The sequence below is a fragment of the Panthera tigris genome, chromosome X, assembly GCF_018350195.1.
Source record: "Panthera tigris isolate Pti1 chromosome X, P.tigris_Pti1_mat1.1, whole genome shotgun sequence".
Classification (NCBI taxonomy): domain Eukaryota; kingdom Metazoa; phylum Chordata; class Mammalia; order Carnivora; family Felidae; genus Panthera; species Panthera tigris.
In genome coordinates, this window is record NC_056677.1 from 27133839 (window position 1) to 27153628 (window position 19790).

The window sequence follows — 19790 nt, forward strand, 5'->3', positions numbered from 1 at the left end:
AAATACCAAAGGGTGTGATTGCTCGATCATAAAGTAAGAGGGTTTTCTTTTGTTAAAAAACCACCAAACTGTCTTCCCAAATACCTGTACCATTTTGTATTCCCACCAGTAATAAAAGAGAGTTCCTGTTGCCCTATACCCTCACCAGCATTTGAGGTAGTCAAGGCTCTAGAGTTTGGCCCTTGTCAATAACAGGTTTGTGGTGGTACCTCATTGTTTTTTGTCGTTGTTGTTTGTTGGTTTTTATTTTTTTGATTCATTTTTTAAATTTGCATTTCTCTGATGACATATGATGTGGCACATCTTTTCAAATGCTTATTTGCCACCTGTATATCTCTCCTTTGGTGATGTGTCTGTTAAGGTCTTTGGGCCATTTTTCATCAGGTTCTTTGTTTTCTTATTGGTGAGTTTTAAGAGTTCTTTGTTGACTTTGTGTAACAATTCGTCGTCAGATGTGTCTTTTGCAAATATGTTTTCCTACTCTGTGGCTTGTCCTCTAATTCTCTTTAAAAAAAAGTTCTATATTAGTACACAAAATTAGAACCTACAGTCGGAGAAGGAAGCTCACCATTAACTAAGAGTGTACTGGGAAAGAGCTTCTCATCTCCCTGATAGTGACATCTTCCGTCGGCTCTAACTACATACTTTATCTCCTTCCAACTCGTTCATTATTTAAGTGTTAGGCAGTTGAGATGGCATTATGATAGCCTTTTTCTGCTCATCTATGATGCTTCCTTAGGAGACCATTCCAGCCCTGTAGAAGAGTACTAAGGGGGGGCTCCTGGGTGGCTCAGTCGGTTAAGCATCCGACTTCGGCTCAGGTCATGATCTCGTGGCTGGTGGGTTCAAGCCCCGCATCCAGTTCTGTGCTGACAGCTCAGAGACTGGATCTTCCTTCGGATTCTGTGTCTCCCTCTCTCACTCTGCCCTTTCCCCGCTTACACCCTGTCTTTCCATCTCTTAAAAATAAATAAACATTAAAACATTTTTTTTAAAAAAGAAGAGTGCTAAGGGTTTCAAGGTTCAAAGCAGGCTTAGGTGTGATACATAACACTGTGAGCAGTGATTTGATTTCAGATAATATAGAAATTATTACCTCTACTTAGGTGCACCTAAGGGTGTCTCAATAATTAAATATACGGGACTTACGTTTACAAGAATAAAAAAAATCTGATATGTAGCTACCTCTCATTTTTGTATTTTTGCTGCTGAGATAAGAAAATGTTCTCCAAAGAGGGGAGAAAATATTTTTGGCTTAATTCTATTTATATAGGGATTACTAAATGCTTTTCAAATGACAGCAGAACATTCTTAATAGTTATAACATGTATTTCCTACTTTCTCTTCATTTTTACTATAAGGGCTTTACAAATTTCCATCCTATGCTAGGCAAACGGTACTCTTATTTCTGAGCAAGCCTTTAAAATGCTACTGATAAATCTTTTTCTCCTTGGAGGAAGCCTTCATAAGATTAGGGAAATACATTCAACAATCTATACTTCCTTTATTAGCTACTACGAGTCTATTGGCAAATACTTATCTAAAAGAGGCGTTAGTCAATGCCAAATCTGACCCATCACCCATTTATGTAAATAAAGTTTTACGAAAACGTAATTGCACTCATTCATTTATGTACCATCTATGAATGCTTGTGCACTTCCGTAGCGGAGCTGACCTTCTGACCTATAAAACCAAACACATTTATTATTTGGCTCTTTACGGAAAAGAACAGTTGCCAACCCCTGACTAATAACTTGCTTTATAAAGGATTTTTTTTATTTGCCCCACCAAATTAATTATATCCTTCCAGATTCAGAAGACACCCCCTAATTGCAACATGCTATGATTTGGTGAATAAATTCCTATTCTCGCTAAGACAGTTTGAGCAACAATAAAATCTTCTATCTTGAGTCCCTTCTTATTCAGTTTCCCCAGCTACGGAAAACAGTAACCTCCATTCTTCAGGCATATTTTTAAGATCAAAGGAGATGATCTGCACTTGTAAAGAATTCTATAGTTTACGATCATTCGGCTTTCAACGTCTCGTTTTCTCCATTTCCAGCCTCGCTGGCTGTAGTCATAACTTGCTTTAGCTGATGTGAAAACTATATACAGGTTTAGGGGCACGCTTAAGAGGCACACCGGGTAAGGAGGGAGGTCAGCACGATCCATTGTGATGAGTTCTAACAAGGCTGTTAACTTTGCTCCCTCTTATTTTCGTAGAAATTTCCATATTATCCGGTCCAGTGGCCTTTAGTATTTTTTAAAGCACATAACCCCTGCTTCAAGTGAAATCTTTAGAGGACACCTACCATAAGAAGCAATCCTAAAGAGGAGAGCGTGTGAGTAGTTAAAATGGGAGGTAAACGGAGGTATGGGGACATACTAGGGCGGGGGGTGGGGGGGGGGTGGATCCATCACTCGGAGGGTAGAAGAGAAGGCTGTCCAGAAGAGATGATGAAGCCTAGGTTCCTGGTTTGTGTGCTTGGTTGAAGCCCAAGTCAATATTCATTTCAATTATTTCAGGCTGAAGTAAACAGTAGGGTCCACCTATTCACCACAGCTACCAAACAAGGCAAATACCAGGTAATATTTCTGGAAAGCCAGGTCTGACCAAGAAGGCTGTAGTGTTCCTTAAGAAGAGATTAAATGAAGTGCTGCTTAACTTGGCTTTTATAATTTTTTAAAAATATTTTTTTCATGTTTTTAATTTATTTTTGAGAGACAGAGAGAGAGAGAGAGAGAGAGAGAGCAAGCGAGCAGGGGCAGAGAGAGAGGAATCACAGAGGGTCCAAAGTGGGCTCTGTACTGACAGCAGAGAGCCCCATGGGGCTCAAAGCCACCAACTGTGAGATAATGACCCGAGCCGAAGTCGGACCCTCAACCGACTGAGTCCCTAACTTGGCTTTTTAAAATTAATTTTGAACTGTAGCAGGTCACTGGACTATAGTGCCTTGTGGTCTTTTCCACATCGACTTTTTATAATTCTGCTGCTGTACTGGCTGTTTGACCTTGAAGTGACAGATACGAAACTGGGAGAATAAATAAAACTCAGTAGTTACATTGTGGGAGAAACCGGCCTATCATCTCAATTCCTTTTCTTTTCTCTTTTTTCTTTTTTTGTCCCCATGGCCCTATCTTCCAGGGGAAAGGGAAAAAAGAGTGAGAAATAAAGGTGGCGGGGCCGGGGGGGGGGGGACCACTAGGTATTTCTTTTTACTGAAATCACTTCAATAGCTACAAGGTTGGTACTAAGCATCAAGGGTGCTAGTATCTAAGACTGAAGTCGACACACATAGCTGTAATATAAGATTTGGCTGTCGTGCCAGAGAAGAAAGAAGGGGGAAAGTTTTGCCGGCAGATTGCGCTTGGAAAATACGTTATGAGAGTATGAACGGTGTGACCGAATGGATTCTACAGTCTATGGAGGCCATCGCGTCATCTGCATTACCAAGATCAAGTATGTTTAACATCAACATTTAAAGACAGGCATGGACTTTAGGAAGGTAGGGTCTCAGAGCCATGCCGTGACCGCTAAGTATTATCTGGTCGTCTTTGGGATAACCACTCTCTCTAATCATTAGTCTCCTCCTATGGCGAAAAAGAAAATCATGTGCTACCTGTCGCATAGGGCTGTCGTAAGATAAAATGGAACGACGCACAGAGAATGTTCAGCAACAGGCCTGGTGTGGAGCAAGGCATTAATGCACGTTAGCGCTAAGATAAATACCAGGTATGTTGAGGTCAATGCCAAAGCCAGGGGGACTGACTGAAATGAAACAGGTATTATTTTTGAAAAAAGCTACAATATGCCTAGGAATTACTGCAATAGAAGCCGACTGTGAGGCCTCTGAGACCCTCTAACAGAGTTAAACATGAAGTGACAATGTTGTTTTGCCTGCTTTACATCAAACCTTTGTTGTTAAAATAGATTTTCTTCAATATGCTCAATGTGAAGCATTTATTCACTCAGATAATAGATACAAATCCATGCATTCAAATGTTCCTCAGAGTCAGAGATCAAGATGGAAATCCCCAGAATCATAGAGATTTGTGTCTATAAACTTGCTTATTATATTCTCATTCAAGGAGGTTGGAAGGGATAGTGTCAGCTTTTTAGCCAGAATCTTTTCATTACTTATCCCTGTTGGGGTTGCTGCACATGCTGTGAGTGACCTCCAGAGATCCCCGAGCTGTATGCAGAGAGCAAACTGAAACTGAAAGCTTTATTAGACAAGTTTGTCCTTCAGATGGTGGGGGTGGATGTCAGCCATATTGGAAAAAATAAAATTTCTTGTGAAAGTGGGTCCTGACCTTGAAAAAAAATCTCATTCAAAGCAAACGACTCAATTCTGAGTTACGTCCTTATTTGTTAAACATGAAGTGCAGGCTCAGTAGAAAAAGGCACATTGTGCCTTAAACAAATAAAAATCTGTGAGAAAAATAATAGGGCTGGGGCGCCTGGGTGGCTCAGTCAGTTAAGTGTCTGACTTTGGCTCAGGTCATGATCTCATGGCTGGTGGGTTCAAGCCCCACGTCGGGCTCTGTGCCGACAGCATGGAGCCCGGAGCCTGCTTCGGATTCTGTGTCTCCCTCTCTCTCTCTCTGTCCCTCCTGCACTCACACTCTGTCTTTCTCTCTCTCTCAAAAATAAATCAACATTAAAAAATAATCATAAAAAAGGAAAAATAATGGGGCTTCTCTTTTGCTCTTGTTGGACTTAGGAAGCCAAAAAGCTTATGACCAAATCAGAGTCCAAAAAAAAAAAAAAAAAAAAAAGTAATATGGAGGAAATAACTTTTTAAATTCACTCTGAGAAGCAAAACTACCTCCTCCACTTATAAGCCATAGGGGACATTATAGGAAGTTTATTTATATCTTTTATCCGCACATTTCTTTAAGAATAAAGAATAACCCTGACAACTTGAAGCGACATCAAAGATTGACTAATTTGTATTATTTAGCTCCTGCTTTTTCAATGCCGGAGAACTATTCTTTCTGTGGAGTTATGATAATTATCTCAGAAGCAAGAATTGAAGGTATTATACTTTTGACTTTTTATTTTCCTATTGTAGGTCTATGTTACATTTTAGGCACTGGTGCGGTTAGTGCTGATAGCAACCTTGCTTAAATATTAGAACAGGTAGATTGGATGTCTATTTAATGAACTCATCATGCGCCGGCGAGCACTTTGGAAGATGAGGATAAAACATATTTTCTCGGAAAACATTCGCGATAAGAGAGGGAATAAAGTGTATAAATTTTAAGAGGGAGACAGCCTGTTACACCATTAAGTACAGATTCTCAGTTTGGATATCAAGACATGGTCAAGAATGAGAGTGAAAGAACAAGATGGGGTGAGATTTAGCCTTCAATCTCTGCATCAAAGCCACAGCACATCCGTATTTGATCAATACTGCAGGCTTAAGAAACAGGATTTACCAGTGAGAATATGAGGATAAACATATCTGTCAGCTGCTTCTAAACAGAAAAAAGGGTTGACATACGTAAGAGTACTGACAGGCAGTGAAATCAGACTCAGCAGATGAGGGTTTGAGTCCTGATTCTGCCACAGAAGAGCTGGACAAGCACAGAATCACTTCATCTCCTTGGTATTATAATTACATGGAAGGTAGACTTATTTGATACAACTCCAAAATAAATGTACTATTCATCTGGTCAATATGTATTAGCTGAACAGGTACTACATGCTAGTCACAGAATAAAAGTTGCATACACAAGAGGGCATATGTTGATAAATGAGATATAAAACAGACTGTCCCAGAACTTACAATCTATTAGGAAAAGAAAAATAATTACAGACATAATTTAGAAATCAAAACAATGAGAAGGATATGAAAGAGAAAAATGATGCCCTTCGATTGTACAATAGGAAGCTCGAGAAAGACTGCAGCAGCATGAAAGATGCAAGTGAGATCTAAAGAATGAACAAGGGGCGCGGTCATCCGGGTAAGAAAGTAGTCGGGGTGGAAACCCTGAGCCCAAATATACGTCAGACCATATGTCAGGAAGACGGAGACATGCTAAAGGAACTAAAAAAGTCAGAGAGGCTAGGCTTTGAAGAAAAAGGGGGACAAGTGGAACAGGAAGGGTAAACAGAGGAATCATCACGTAAGACCTTGTAGGACATGTAAATGATCCGGGGATTTACTCTAAAAGCAGTGGGACCCCCTTCAAGGATTATAATAAAATGAGGTTTACATTTTGCAGTATTATTCTCTGCGGAGCATGTTTATACAGGGAATGGATCAGAGACAGGTAAATGAGATCTGTTAGAAGGTCAGTCCCCAGGAAAAACCTGACAGTAGCAGAAGGGATAGAGATGGCTAAAATAATTTGGGAGATGGTTAAGTAATGTCAGTAGGACTTGGTGGTCGATTGGACAAGAAAAACCAAAGGAGAAAGAGGTATGTCTTTATGATTACTTACTGGTACTGGCTTCAGTGGATGGTTGGGGTAATTTCCTGAGACGGGGGACGCAAGAAAAGAAGATGGGTGAGTAAATTCACTAGTTTAATTCTGGATATGGGAGGTTTGAAGACTCAGAGATATCCAAGTACAGATGCATAGTGAGTTATTGGGTATACGGATTCTTTTGCATTCACTCCAATCGGCACCCCATCCCTCTATCACTTCATCCAGGTTTGCTAAGTTCAAGGTTGGTTCTCAGGCATTATCTTACTTAGACATATAGGCAACATGTCACACGGTTTATCACTCCTTCTCTTTCATCTACTTCCTTTACTTGGCTTCTAGGTATCTGTCCTGGTTTTCCTCTTACTTCAATGACTACTCATTACTGTATCCCTTACCTCTTATGACTGGGGTCCTCCAGGGCCGTCTTTCCATATATTTCCTATCTGCATTCACCCCTGGGCTTTTGCTAACACAACCTCGTGGCTCAGCTGTATGCTAAGAGTTGCATATTTACATCTCTCGACTGGATCTTCCTCGTAACCTCCAGGGCGTATATCTCTCTACCTAGTCTAGATCTCCGTTTGGATAACTAGTAGGCATACATAACTTTATATTGTCTCCAACCACTCTGTACCTCCTAGCGTCTCACCTAACTCAGTAAATGACAACACCATTCTTACAATTTTTCTCATGCCACAAACCTCATGGCATTTTCTCGTTTTCCCTTATCAAATCCGTCAACCGATCCTGCTGGCTCTAGCTCCTGGACACATCCAGAACCTGTCCACCTCCCATCACCTCCACTGCCCCTATTTTGGACAAAACTGTCACAATTCCTCACCTCAGTTATTCTGTTAGTGTCCTCACTGGTCCTCTCTTGCTTCTCCCCTACTCTTACAGTTCATTCTTTTAAGTTCTTCTTAAAAATGTTTATTTTTTGAAAGAGAGAGAGAGAGAGAGTACAAGAGGGGCAGGGGCAGAGAGAGAGGGGAACAGAGGATCAAAGCGGACTCCAAGCTACCAGCGCAGAACCCGCTGCGGGGCTCCAACTCGTGAACCGCGAGATCATGACGTGAGCGGAAGCCGATTGCTTAACTGACCGAGCCACCCGGGCGCCCCTCCTACAGTTGATTCTTGACACATCCAGAAATGTCTTGCCGAAACGTATGCCAGATGTTCTCACTGCTGGGCTCAAAAGCTTCTATTGGCTCTTCATCTTACACAAAGTCAAAGTCAAAGTCATCCCAATGGCCTTTCAAGCTCTCTTGATCTAACTGTATCTCCTAACTGCTATCCTCCACATTTACTGTGTTCCAGCAACTGCAGCCTAGAATGTTTGACCACAGAATGTTGACCTAGAATGTTCTTCCCCCCAGAAGCCCACAGGGCCCACATTTTGACCACATTCACGTTTTCATATCAATTTCGCCTTTCCAGTGAAGTCGTCTCTATTGGGCCCACCCTCGTACTCCATACCCATACTCCTTACGCTCCTTCCTGCTTTACTTTCCATTGTGCTTATCGCTTCATGACACGCAATCGTGTTGTACCGGTTTTCTTTACTGCCTATCCCCACAAAATATCCGCTTCACGAGGATACAGATATTTGTTTATTTTTCTACCGCTATATTTCTGAATTAATGTACCAACCCAGAACTCAAAAGAGAGGTGCAGATTGAAAGAATGTGAGGAACTTCAATGTAGAGTCGGTAACTGAAACCATGCAGGTGGATGAGATCACCCAAGAGGTTAAAGGATAAACAGAAGCAAGCTTGCATTACTTCAAACATTTAAAAGCCAGATACAGAAGGCTGAGCCAGCCAGGAATTGGAAAAAGAGTAGCTGCGGAGGTAAGAGGGAAAGATAGAGGAAATGTTTCAAAACAGGAGTGACGGGGGTGCCTGGGTGGCTCAGTTGGTTAAGCGTCGGACTTGGGCTCAGGTCCCGATCTCACAGTTTGTGAGTCCGAGCCCCGCGTCGGGCTCCGTGCTGACAGCTCGGAGCCTGGAGCCTGCTGCGGATTCTGTGTCTCTTTCTCTCTCTGCCCCTCCCCCACTCGTGCACTGTCTCACTCTGTGTCTCAAAAATAAATTAATGTAAAAAATAAAAAAAAATTTAGAATGACATGACTGGCTAAGGTAAAATGGCAGAAAAATACCAGGTACTCAAATAGTCGTCAAATTTATTATGAGCTAGTGGTACATTACAGCAGGAAGAATGATATCACCATACAGAGGTTGGAAAAGGGTATGGAGGCTTTGTGATTTGACTGAATCAAGAGTAGAGCAGTCATTACGGAACAGGGTCCAATTCTGAAGCCTACAGCAGAAGAACAATATGGAAACACACTCGGGGGGGGGGGGTAGGAGGGGGACCCACAGAGATGTTTAAACATTTGAGAAACAGCTTTTTTGTTGACAGGCCCATGGGCCCTCATCTGATTTATGCTAAAAAAGCAAAGTCTGAAGGGAGATTAAGTAACAGACTTCCAAGAATGTCTAATAAAGTGAGCAGAAGTGTTCTTTTCCTACTCAAAAATGACTTAGACGGTAGCTGGAACTTGGGATAAGCAGTTGAAAGATTGTGTGGAGTGTAACAGCGGTGATGGGACTCCACCTACTCTTGATTTTTTAAGAAGAGAGTAGGCAGTTAACCTTCAGATTGCTTCTGGGAGACAGAGCCTTTCCTGAAGATAGTGGAGAAGAATGAATGACCTCTCAAAGACCTTTCAGATCACAATCTTAGAATCTACAATTTAAGTGCAACCTGCTACAATTTCCTTTGGGAATCCTCTTTCTCTGAGGGTAAAGTTGTATTCACTTTCAAAATGATTCAGCACACTTTTGGAAAATATTTGGAATACAGGCAGAAGTCTTACTTTTGTGGGCTGGGGGGGGGGCTATTCTCATGAATATGTTTAAATAATTTTAATTTCCACTTGCTAATAGCTCGAGGAAAATTCAAAAATCCCATATATTCTGCAGTGATTTCCAGCAAAGATCCTTTCTTGAAAGCAGTTAAATAAGAAGGCTAAGGTAATTTTACTGAAATAAACTCTTTATTTCTGTTAAAATGCAGGATATATGAGTAAATAAAAAATCTCTTACGATCAGAATACTTTATGTAACCATTGATGTTATTCTCGTCTTCCTCCAACACACACACACACACACACACACACACACACACACACACACACACAGAAACTTCCAGGAATGCTTCCAACAAGCATTAGAAATGATGGATTAGAACTTCTCTTCCTCTGCCAGTTCAGACCTCAAAGCTTAGCCCCAACCAGACATGGTAACCAAACAATAAAACTGTCAAAAGGTTAAGAGAGGGAGAAGGAAGGGAACTTCATCTTTACAAAATGGATAATGAACAGCTAAATACTCTAGTTTTCATTCTCTTGCATATTAACAAAGACACCACTGTTGCATCCACCCTGGTAACTATGGAACGTTGTTGAAGAACCCATCCTGGGACCAGGGACTCCCACCTGCCTGCACTAGAAAGATGTACTTTTGCTCGATGTGACCAATACTAGGGCCTTACTGCCGTCACTTCCCCTTGTATGATGTGACACATCTCAATACATTTCAAGTACCCTCACCTGCCCTGCATCTCATTGATGCCTACAGATATGATTTAATCATTTAATTCACGGTGGCCAAGAGTTAGAGGGTCTCTGTAGTGTCTCAGAGATTTTGAACGGTCTTGGGGAGAATCTATAATTCCTTTCTTATAACCGTTACTCTACTTGACGAGGGGACTTCACAGGTCTGGTACAAAATCTTACTCCTAGCGTATGAGACTTGGAGAACGTTTTTAAGGTTTAAAGGGTTTCATTATAAAGCTGATGATGGTATACACGTGTCTCAGTGTTTTCAGTAGGGTAACCATCTTTTACTGAGGCAGAGAAAGCCTTGGATCCACTGGAGCTGATGTGATTTCACCTAAAGGTACAGGCAAAGCAGAGGTAATAGTGGGAAACAGGGGAACCAGGAAAGGAGATGGGTGGCATCCCTCCTGGTGTTTCTGACAATGAAGGGGGCCCAAAAGGTGAGTAAGAATGTGAGAAGTGACAGCCTCCTTCCTTTCTTCAGCAACGATCGATGCAGATAAAGGGCATTTTCACAACAAATTAATCATTTTATCACAATTTAAATTAAACAAATAAATAGTGGTATGCCAAGATTAGATTTAGGCTGCAATTAACCCCATGCTTTTATCAAACTGCCTAGGTATGTCAAGTATTATTGAAATAGCTTTGGAACGCTTTAATCCAACTGTAGAGGCAAGTGAAGTTCAAATAATAAGTGTATAAATAACCTTCTAGGTGAGTATTTGATATTTAAATATAGCCTTCAAAAATTTGAATGAAGATAAATGAATCACTGCTTGAGTCTGATTAATAGCATAAGCTTTGGAATCAGAGAGACCTAACTTTGAATACCCACTCTGACACGTACTAGCTTTATAGCTTTGGAAAAATTATTTAATCTTTTTATTATTAAGTAGGCTTCACGCCCAGCACACAGCCCACCGCGAGGCTTGAACTCATGACCCCGAGATCAAGACCTGAGCTGAGATCAAAAGTTGGACGCCTAACCGACAGAGCCACCCAGGTGTCCCTATTTAATCTTTCTGACCCTTGATTTTCTCATCTGCAAAATGGAAATCGCAACACAATTCATTCAAAAGATCTAAGAGTGTCACTAATTCTATGACCTGTTGTATTCCTTTCATTTCTCTCGGAGTAGACCCTGAGACAGGAGTTTGAGTACAAGTAGTTTCAAAAAGCTGTGCTGAAGGAGTAAGGAAATGAAGAGCAATGGGAATGAAGTCTAGACAAGTCACGCTAATAAACAGGTTATCACCGTGGGCAACTGTGGCTCAACCCACTGGAGACCTGTGGTTTGGAACACGCTCTGGAGCCGTCCTCCCCAGGAAGTGAAGAGGAGATATTTATCCATCGCCTCCTGTCCACCAGTGGTTGAGTGCCATTCCAGGGACGTTCTCTCCCCAGCATTTCCAACCTGCTCTACAAGCGGCTGAGCTTCTTGTGCAGAAAAGAGTGCCTGGGCAGAATCACAGGGACTTGAATTCAGAAGCCTTGGGGTTTATAGGAAGGACTAGTGCTGAGATGATATGAGCAGGGCACTCAGGGCCAAATTTGACCCACCTGCCCCCTTGGGGTTTCTGTAAATAAAGTGTTAATGGACCACAGCCATACCATCGTCCACGGCATTGCTGCTTTTAGTATGCAGTGACAAAGTTGACTGCATGACTCACAAAACTCAAAATATTTACTGTCCGGCTCTTTACAAAAAGTTGGTAGCACAACTGAGATTAGAATTTAGGCTTCTTGACCTCTAATGCAGCACTTTCGCAATTACACTGGAGACTTGCTCTCTCCAAAATTAATTACAGGAAGGGATGGTTTTACCAGTGTTTAATCAACTAGAAACCTCTATTAATGGGCACTTCTATGTGGCTCTATATACCATGGTCATTCATTTCATAGTTATTGCCCTGGGATGTTTGAAGAACTCCAATATCCTGATTTGGAGTCTTCATATTAGTATGTTCTATATGCAATTCATTTAAAAAAATGCTAAATCGGGTATTTTGGAATGTAAATGTTCCCAGACCCAGCAGCTTGTGGATAAGAAAGGATTCACATTGACATTTACAACCAGATTTGCTGGCTCTTTGCCTCCATCTGCCACGCAGGCCTTCAGTCCCATGCAAAGTCCTGTCTACCTACATGTTTCTGAGAATCTCTAGGGGAGCTTTGTATAAGCATGGCTCTTCTCCCCCACGGTCTCCAAGCTGCTAGGCTTGGCCAATACTGCCAGGACTTAGTGTGCTGTCCACCTTCTGGAACGTTTAAGCTACAAAGTTCTTGAAACTCTGAAACTCTTGAGAAGGGGTGGGCTGAAACATCACGGAGTTCCCTCTGGCCTCCACAGCACTGGATCGCACTCAAATTCCACTCCATGTTGCGTGGAGGAAGACGGATGAACTTCTTCTTGTCACCACTCAGGCTTATGGTAGTAGTTCTCAAAGTGCAGTCCCAGGACCAGTGGCATTAGCATCACCTGGGGACTTTGGAGAGAGGCAAATGCTCAGGCCTCAACCCTGATCTACTGACTCAGTAATGCTGGAGTTGAAACCTAACAGTCTGTGCTTTAATGTGAAATGGGTGATTCTGTTAAATGTTTATTTATTTTTGAGAGAGAGACAGAGAGAGAGAGAGCGAACACAGAGGAGGGGCCGAGAGAGGGAGACACAGGATCCAGAGCAGGCTCCAGGCTCTGAGCTGTCAGCACAGAGTCCCGAGCAGGGGTCGAACTTACAAACCTCAAGGTCATGACCTGAGCTGAAGTTGGATGCTTAACTGACTGAGCCACCCAGGCGCCCCTGAAATGGGTGATTTTAATGAAGGTAAAACTTGAGAACCAATGGCAGAGGACATTGGATACGGACCAACATTTTTATCTCGGCTCCCCACCCCCTTTCCCCAATGTAGTGGTTTGTGTGAAAAGATGGCCATGATAAAGTCTCCCATCCCTGTATGCACCCTCCTCTGCAATGACATTGCAGCTCTTGTTTCAAGAGGTGGTCTGTCTCTCCACCCGCAGAATCTGAGCTGGCCTTACACCTTCTCTGCCAAGAGAATGGAGCAAAAGTGCTGTTGTCATGAATTCTAGAGTCTAGGCAGCAAGAGATCTTGTAGCTTCCACTCTCACCCTCTTGAAACACTGGCCTGAGAATGCCATATAATGAAGCCCAGTCCAGCCTACTGGAGGAGGAGAGGCCTTGTGAAGAACCAAGGTTCTCTAGCCAACAGCCAGCTATCAGATATTTGAGTGAGTCCATTTTAGACCATCTAGCTCCTAATGAGATGCCACAGAAGGGCATGCACAGAAAGGTCCCCTATCAAGACCTTCGGAATGACTATCTGGCTCATCACGACCCAAACTGCCGACCCAAAGAATCAGAAGCAAGTGAATACCTCTCGTTTTAAGCCATTACATTTGTGGTGTTTTTAGGTGGAGATAGGTAACCGATATACTCAGGTATCTAAGCAACAGTGTCTGCAAAAAAATGTTTTTCTCCAGCATGCCTATTTATCCTGTAAACTGAAACAATTTATACAGCTCAGGCAGGACCACCTCATAATATTCTATAATTTAAGTAGGCAGCCAGGAGGGAGTTCGTTTAGTATTTTTTAAAAAGCGCTTTGGGCCTCAGTTTCCACACATATCAAAAATATTCAGCCAGATGAAACTTTCAAAGATTATTCCAGGTTCAGAGTGCTATAGTTCTAAGAAATTCAAATAGAATAAAGTGATTTCTTCTACTCCCTAAGTAGAAAAAACACAGAAACCTACCTCACTTTTATTCCTCATACATCCAGGATTGAGTTAAGTAACATTAACTACTGGCGAGCAGCTTCCATATCTAGAATTTCCATTAGCTTCTTGGACAGAGAGATAGCATAGGCACAGCAAAACAAGAACAAAAACAAAAACAAAAACAAAAACAAAACGAAACAAAACAAAACACAGGCTTTGGAGCCTGACATACTTGGATTGGAATCCTGGCTCTGTTTCTTCCCAGCTGTGTGCTCTTAATTTAGCTCTTTCCCTCTCTAAGCCTTGGGATACTCACCTTATAAAAATTGTGTATACATGTATTTTGCAATTATTTTGAGGATAAAGACATATATGTAAAGGCGAGTAGCACAACAATAGGAGTGCAATGGAAAAAACTTACTATGATGAATTACATTGTACTACAACACAGTACATGAGATAATAACCATATATATGAAGCATATTACAAATTAGATTTTCCTTTTTTATATTGTATTTACTCCAGATTATATTTCTGGAAGTCAGGAAGTCAGGAATATAAACAATTCTGAATTCTGATGTTGAGACCACCACATTAAAGAAAGAAAACTGTTTTCTGGGGCGCCTGGGTGGCTCAGTCGGTTGAACGTCCGACTCCGGCTCAGGTCATGAGATCGCGGTTCGTGAGTTCGAGCCCCGCGTCGGGCTCTGTGCCGACAGCTCGGAGCCTGGAGCCTGCTTCGGATTCTATGCCTCCCTCTCTCTCTGCCCCTTCCCCGTTCATGCTCTGTCTCTCTCTGTCTCTCAAAAATGAATAAATGTTAAAAAACAATTTAAAGAAAGAAGAACGTTTTCTTTGAGTAAGAGCAGCTCTGGATCTACCCAACTCCCTACTGGTTCATTTCATTCAACATTTGTGCATTTAACACTTTTGCTTTAGGCCCAGCTCTGTGTCGGTTGGCTACAGGGGATGAAAAACAGCCCCTGCTTTTGGGAAAATTCCTCTCTCCTTCAGTTCTTCTCCAACTCTGACCCCAACTCTACCGGCTCTCACCAGTTGCTTGGGGCTTGAGGGCATTCCCAGACTCTCCCTACGGGCACCAACATGACTAGGGGTGGGGTAGTGGAGTGGGACTCCGCGTGCGGGGAGAAGGAAGTAGGGCTAGAGTTGGGAAAGACGCCGTCTCCCACTGCTTCTTCCTCACGTCTGTTCACCCTCTGTTCTGGTATCACCCGTCTTTCTGACAGTCCTCCATGTCGTTCCAGTTCAAGGCCTTTGCTCTGGCTGTTCTCTCTGCGCCTACCAGAAGTTTCCCCCAGATACAGGCATGGCTCACATCCTCACTTCCGTCAGCTTGTGATGTTCTCAAATGTTCTTAGTAGAAAAGCTTTCCTGACCAAACTGCAGACAATCATGTCTTCATTCCTGCCCCCTTTCTCTCCTACCCTTCTCTCTTGTTCTCCTTGACTATAGCTCTCCGCCTCCAGGGCACACACTGAATCGCGTGGGGATCCTATTAAAGTGCAGATTCTGATTCACCGGGTCTGGGGCAGGGCCCGAGATTCTGCATTCGTAACAAGTGCCCATTTGACATCAGTCTGTGGATTATACTCTGGAACACCTGACAGAATTGAGATGGTATCTATTTTCTTCTTTATTAGCTCGTGATCGTTCTCTTCCAGAGTGTAAGTTTCGTGAATGGAGAGACTACCTTAGTCGATTTATTATCCTCGGCACCTAGTATGATGCACAATACATAAAAAATTACCCAATAAATACTCATCAACTGAACAAATCACATATCTTGTTGGAAATCAAAACTGGAATTTGGAATGTATTTTCTACTGAAAACATTATTGTCACATTTAGGTACTTTATAGATTAAATAGATTTCTGTGCCCTGGCTTTAGAACCTTTCCACCATGTATAACATGGCTCGAGTAGGAGCATAAACCCATAATTATGTTCAGAGTTCAACAAACTTATAAACGAATCATTGGAACCCAATCTTTTTATGGAGTTCCACAGTGAGGCTGAACACAGCAGAGAAAGTTAGAAAACAGCTACCAATAAATGATTATATAGGAACAAACTACGCATATGTGCTGAGGGAACCAAAAACTATAGGTCATAAAAAGAAATAAACATGATATAATTACTGGAATATAAACCCTGATACAGCAATTTTAGGGTCCCAGATTGACAAACAAAACAAAACAAAACAAAACAGAAAAAGGAATGCTTGCACTTCTTTTTCAAGTTTCTAGTGTCGTTAAATGTAACTCTGATGACTACTAAGAAACCCCAGGGGGCACATGAGACGCACTGTCCCCAGGTTCTATGGCGTCTTTTAACCCAAACGCTATTTAGGTCTTCTATGGAATTATCATCGTGCTACCCCTGGTGGTGGTATTTCCAGTGTGGTGTGTTTCTACTTGACATAAAATAAAAATCAACTTTACTTGAAGAATCAGTCACCATGCTTCAATACTTCGATCATTTGATCTGTGAAAAATAGACAAGGCAAAAAACAAAGAACTCCTCCCTCCCGAGATGTTTTTAGTTGTGCCTAATTATAGAACGGGTACAGCAAAATCTTCTGGCTCCCTTCCCCTGAGATGCAAAGCCAGCATTGACACGTGCCACGAGACGTGATGCATACCTTACACTAACGAAAGAATAAGAAGTGAAATAAACTGGAAATATTCAGTCAACACAGAAGTCAAAGCTATGGCTAAATGAAGAGACGTTCCTTCCCAAGTCTGCTTGTGGCAGTCATGGTCCAGTTTTCTTCTTCTTTTTTTAAAATTTTTTTTAATGTTTATTTATTTTTGAGACAGAGAGAGACAGAGCACGAACAGCGGAGGGTCAGAGAGAGAGGGAGACACAGAATCGGAAGCGGGCTCCAGGCTCCGAGCTGTCAGCACAGAGCCCGACGTGGGGCTCGAACTCACAGACCGTGAGATCATGACCTGAGCCAAAGTCGGACGCTTAACTGACTGAGCCACCCAGGCGCCCCTAGTTTTCTTCTTCTTGAACCACACATGCAGGAGCTCACAAAATTGCTGTCAAAAGGGACAGGGGGAGATGCTAGGAGGATTCCCTGTGGTTTCAGCGATTTGTCTCGGCATATTTGAAGAAAACTGTCTAAATGACATAGGATTCACGGCGACAGAATCCTCATGTATTCAGTCTAAGCCTGTACTCAGGTATACTCCACCCCAATCCCCCCTTTTTGGGGTCAAGTGTGTTGACCCTCGGGGGGTCCATCCCTGCTGCCTGGAGTGTCGGTTGCTGATGGTATTGCTTACTAGGAATTGCTTTGGGCCCCAGAGAAACTCCTTCAAGGTCTCCCTTTCACCCCACTAGGCAGCCCAAAGCCGGACAATGACTGACTGGTTCGGGAAGACAAAGGCCACCCCTCTCCCTGCAATTCAGGATGGCCCGCGGGGCCAGCCCAGCTCTAAGGCTCCCGTGGATGTGGCTGAGGCCTCTGTCATGGTAAAATGATTAGCCTCGCTCGCGGTCTACTGCCTCTCTTTGTCATCAGTGTATCCCTGGAGAACACGCCCCAGTACATAGTTGTCATCGGGCCATCTGAATCAGAGTCTGTTCCCAAGGAACCTGCTCTAAGGCATTTTGCATAGTAAATAACACTAAGGTTTATTCCTATTTTCATAACAATTTTTCCTTATACAACAATTTTTCAGAAATTTTTTCCTTATATCCAGAGAGCACCTCACTGTTGTGCTTCTGAGCCAATCGCTATGGCCAAAGAGCATGTGATTCAGCGCACTTACCGGCTCCAACAGCGGTCAGTCTGGGAGCTGGGCCAGGCTGCTTTGCCTTGAGCTCTTGAAGTAACTGGGTTACTGCCTTCCAATCAGAGCTCAGATCTTCAACCTTTCTCTGTAATAGAAAAGCACACATGTTATTTATTCGATTAACACCTTGAAGATTACTTAATTCATGATGTTATTAATTCGTTTCGCAGGTTCATTATTGTATTTCTATTGTGTTTTACTTTTAAATTAATTTTTCTGGGGAGAACTCCTTGCATAGGTATTATAATTATTTTAGCCAACCACCTTACAAATATTTATTGATCGTTGGCTGCATTCAGGCTCTTGCTCCAGGCACAATTTCACTGAAAGGAAGTAGAATGCAAACCTTAATCGGAGGAGGAAAACGAACACACAAACAAAACACGTTGTTGTCTCAGCAACCGTCTCGACCCTCTCAAACAGTATCTGGTGCGTCTACATAGGAGAATTAACCAGCATATGTTAAAAGATATCATGATGTTCGGGTTCACCCCAGATACATTCTATTAGAGCCTCTTGAAGGGAGACGGTGTGGTACACTTGGGGATATGACACTCAGAGTTCACTTCAAGGAAGGGCACTTGTCCCAAATGGTGGAAAAGGTGTCAGTGGTCCTTCAGGGACTGTCGCGGTTGCAGAGAGCCGCCTTGTGCAAGAGCATGCCCTTCTCAGGGCAGCCCTCATTCAAGGACTGATCAAGGGGATGGTATAAAGGGCCAGCCAATTTTTCTCAAAGCAGGACAATTTTGAAGTGTCATTTCAGCTCCAGAGCTCGCAGTGGAGTCACCGAGCCTGTACGTGGCCAGTGGTGTGCTGGTAAACGTTACACAACCGGCTCTCTGGAGAAAACAATCCTAATCTTTGTGTTTGCCAATTTCAGTGGTATAAACGGCCCTATACTAGCCAATTCCAAGTTACCAAGATGCCAAGGGGCTCACGAAATGCTGGAAAATTTGACAATAGTCCCTCATGAGCGGATGCAGGTTGGCTCCAGTACACCAGTGGTCAGCCATATGGTTATTTACTGCCCTCAAAATGCGAACAGAAGGCACACGTGTTGGTTCTGGGCTGAGGCTTTTACAAGACGGGTGAGGCTCCTCTACCCTGTCTACTGCTGTGACAGCATCAGAGTCCCCTGGAGGCTTTGTGGCCCCAAGGTAGCTGGGTCCCAGCTCCAGAGTTCTAGACTCTGCAGATCTTGGGTGGGACCCGAGAATCTGCCTTTCTAAGAGTGTTCTAATCGATGCTGATGCTGATTGTCTGAAACCAAAGCCTAGGGTGATCATTCTACCTAACGAGTTATCTAAGCATCTACAATGGACTAGGTAGATAAGCACCATCCTTGAAAGAAATACAAAAACAGGCCCTTAACTCATTGTCTATGCGACTTAATTCTCTTAAGAAATCCCATTTGAGAAAATCTGCCAAGGGAATAAATACTAAAACAAAGACTAAAAATTCATCACTTCCTAAGGTATATCATCTATGCTCTGATGGTTCTTCATGTCTATTTTACCCGACGTGAGAGCAAATCAGGGCTTTCAGTTTTGTTTTGTTTTGTTTTTAGTCCACAGTTCATGTTGTTAAACATTTGCTATCTCATCAGTGAATGTAACTCTATATTTATTAAAATACAAGCCTTGAATCCAAAAGCAAACAAATCACGCCTCCGATCAGTGAGGAAACTACCACCGAAAGTCATGACGCGTGGAAGATGTTTTTCCATTCTGACCTCAGAGCTAAATGCTGAGAATTAAGTATGATAAAAGGCTAATGAATTAAAACACATGTGGTCTCCTGATTCCCCTGCAAAGTTGCAGTGACTTCACAAGGACAGAATATTAAGAAAAACCACGTCGATAACAAAAAGCAGCAATAAATAATAGGGAGGAGATAATAAACATAAAAGCAGATATTTAGAAAATGTATGGGGCGCCTGGGTGGCGCAGTCGGTTAAGCGTCCGACTTCAGCCAGGTCACGATCTCGCGGTCTGTGAGTTCGAGCCCCGCATCAGGCTCTGGGCTGACGGCTCGGAGCCTGGAGCCTGTTTCCGATTCTGTATCTCCCTCTCTCTCTGCCCCTCCCCCGTTCATGCTCTGTCTCTCTCTGTCCCAAAAAAAAAAAAAAAAAAAAAAAAAAAAAAAAAAAAAAGTTGAAAAAGA

At 42.6% G+C, this 19790-nt stretch overlaps 1 protein-coding gene across 1 annotated transcript in view; it reads right to left on the minus strand.

Moving 5' to 3' along the window:
* Nucleotides 1–19790, minus strand: part of DMD (dystrophin) — a 1614661-nt gene that overhangs the window by 652799 nt on the left and 942072 nt on the right. The window contains exon 46 of the mRNA XM_042974140.1: nucleotides 17604–17712. Coding sequence (XP_042830074.1) covers nucleotides 17604–17712 — 109 coding nt within the window. The remainder of the gene's footprint in view (nucleotides 1–17603; nucleotides 17713–19790) is intronic.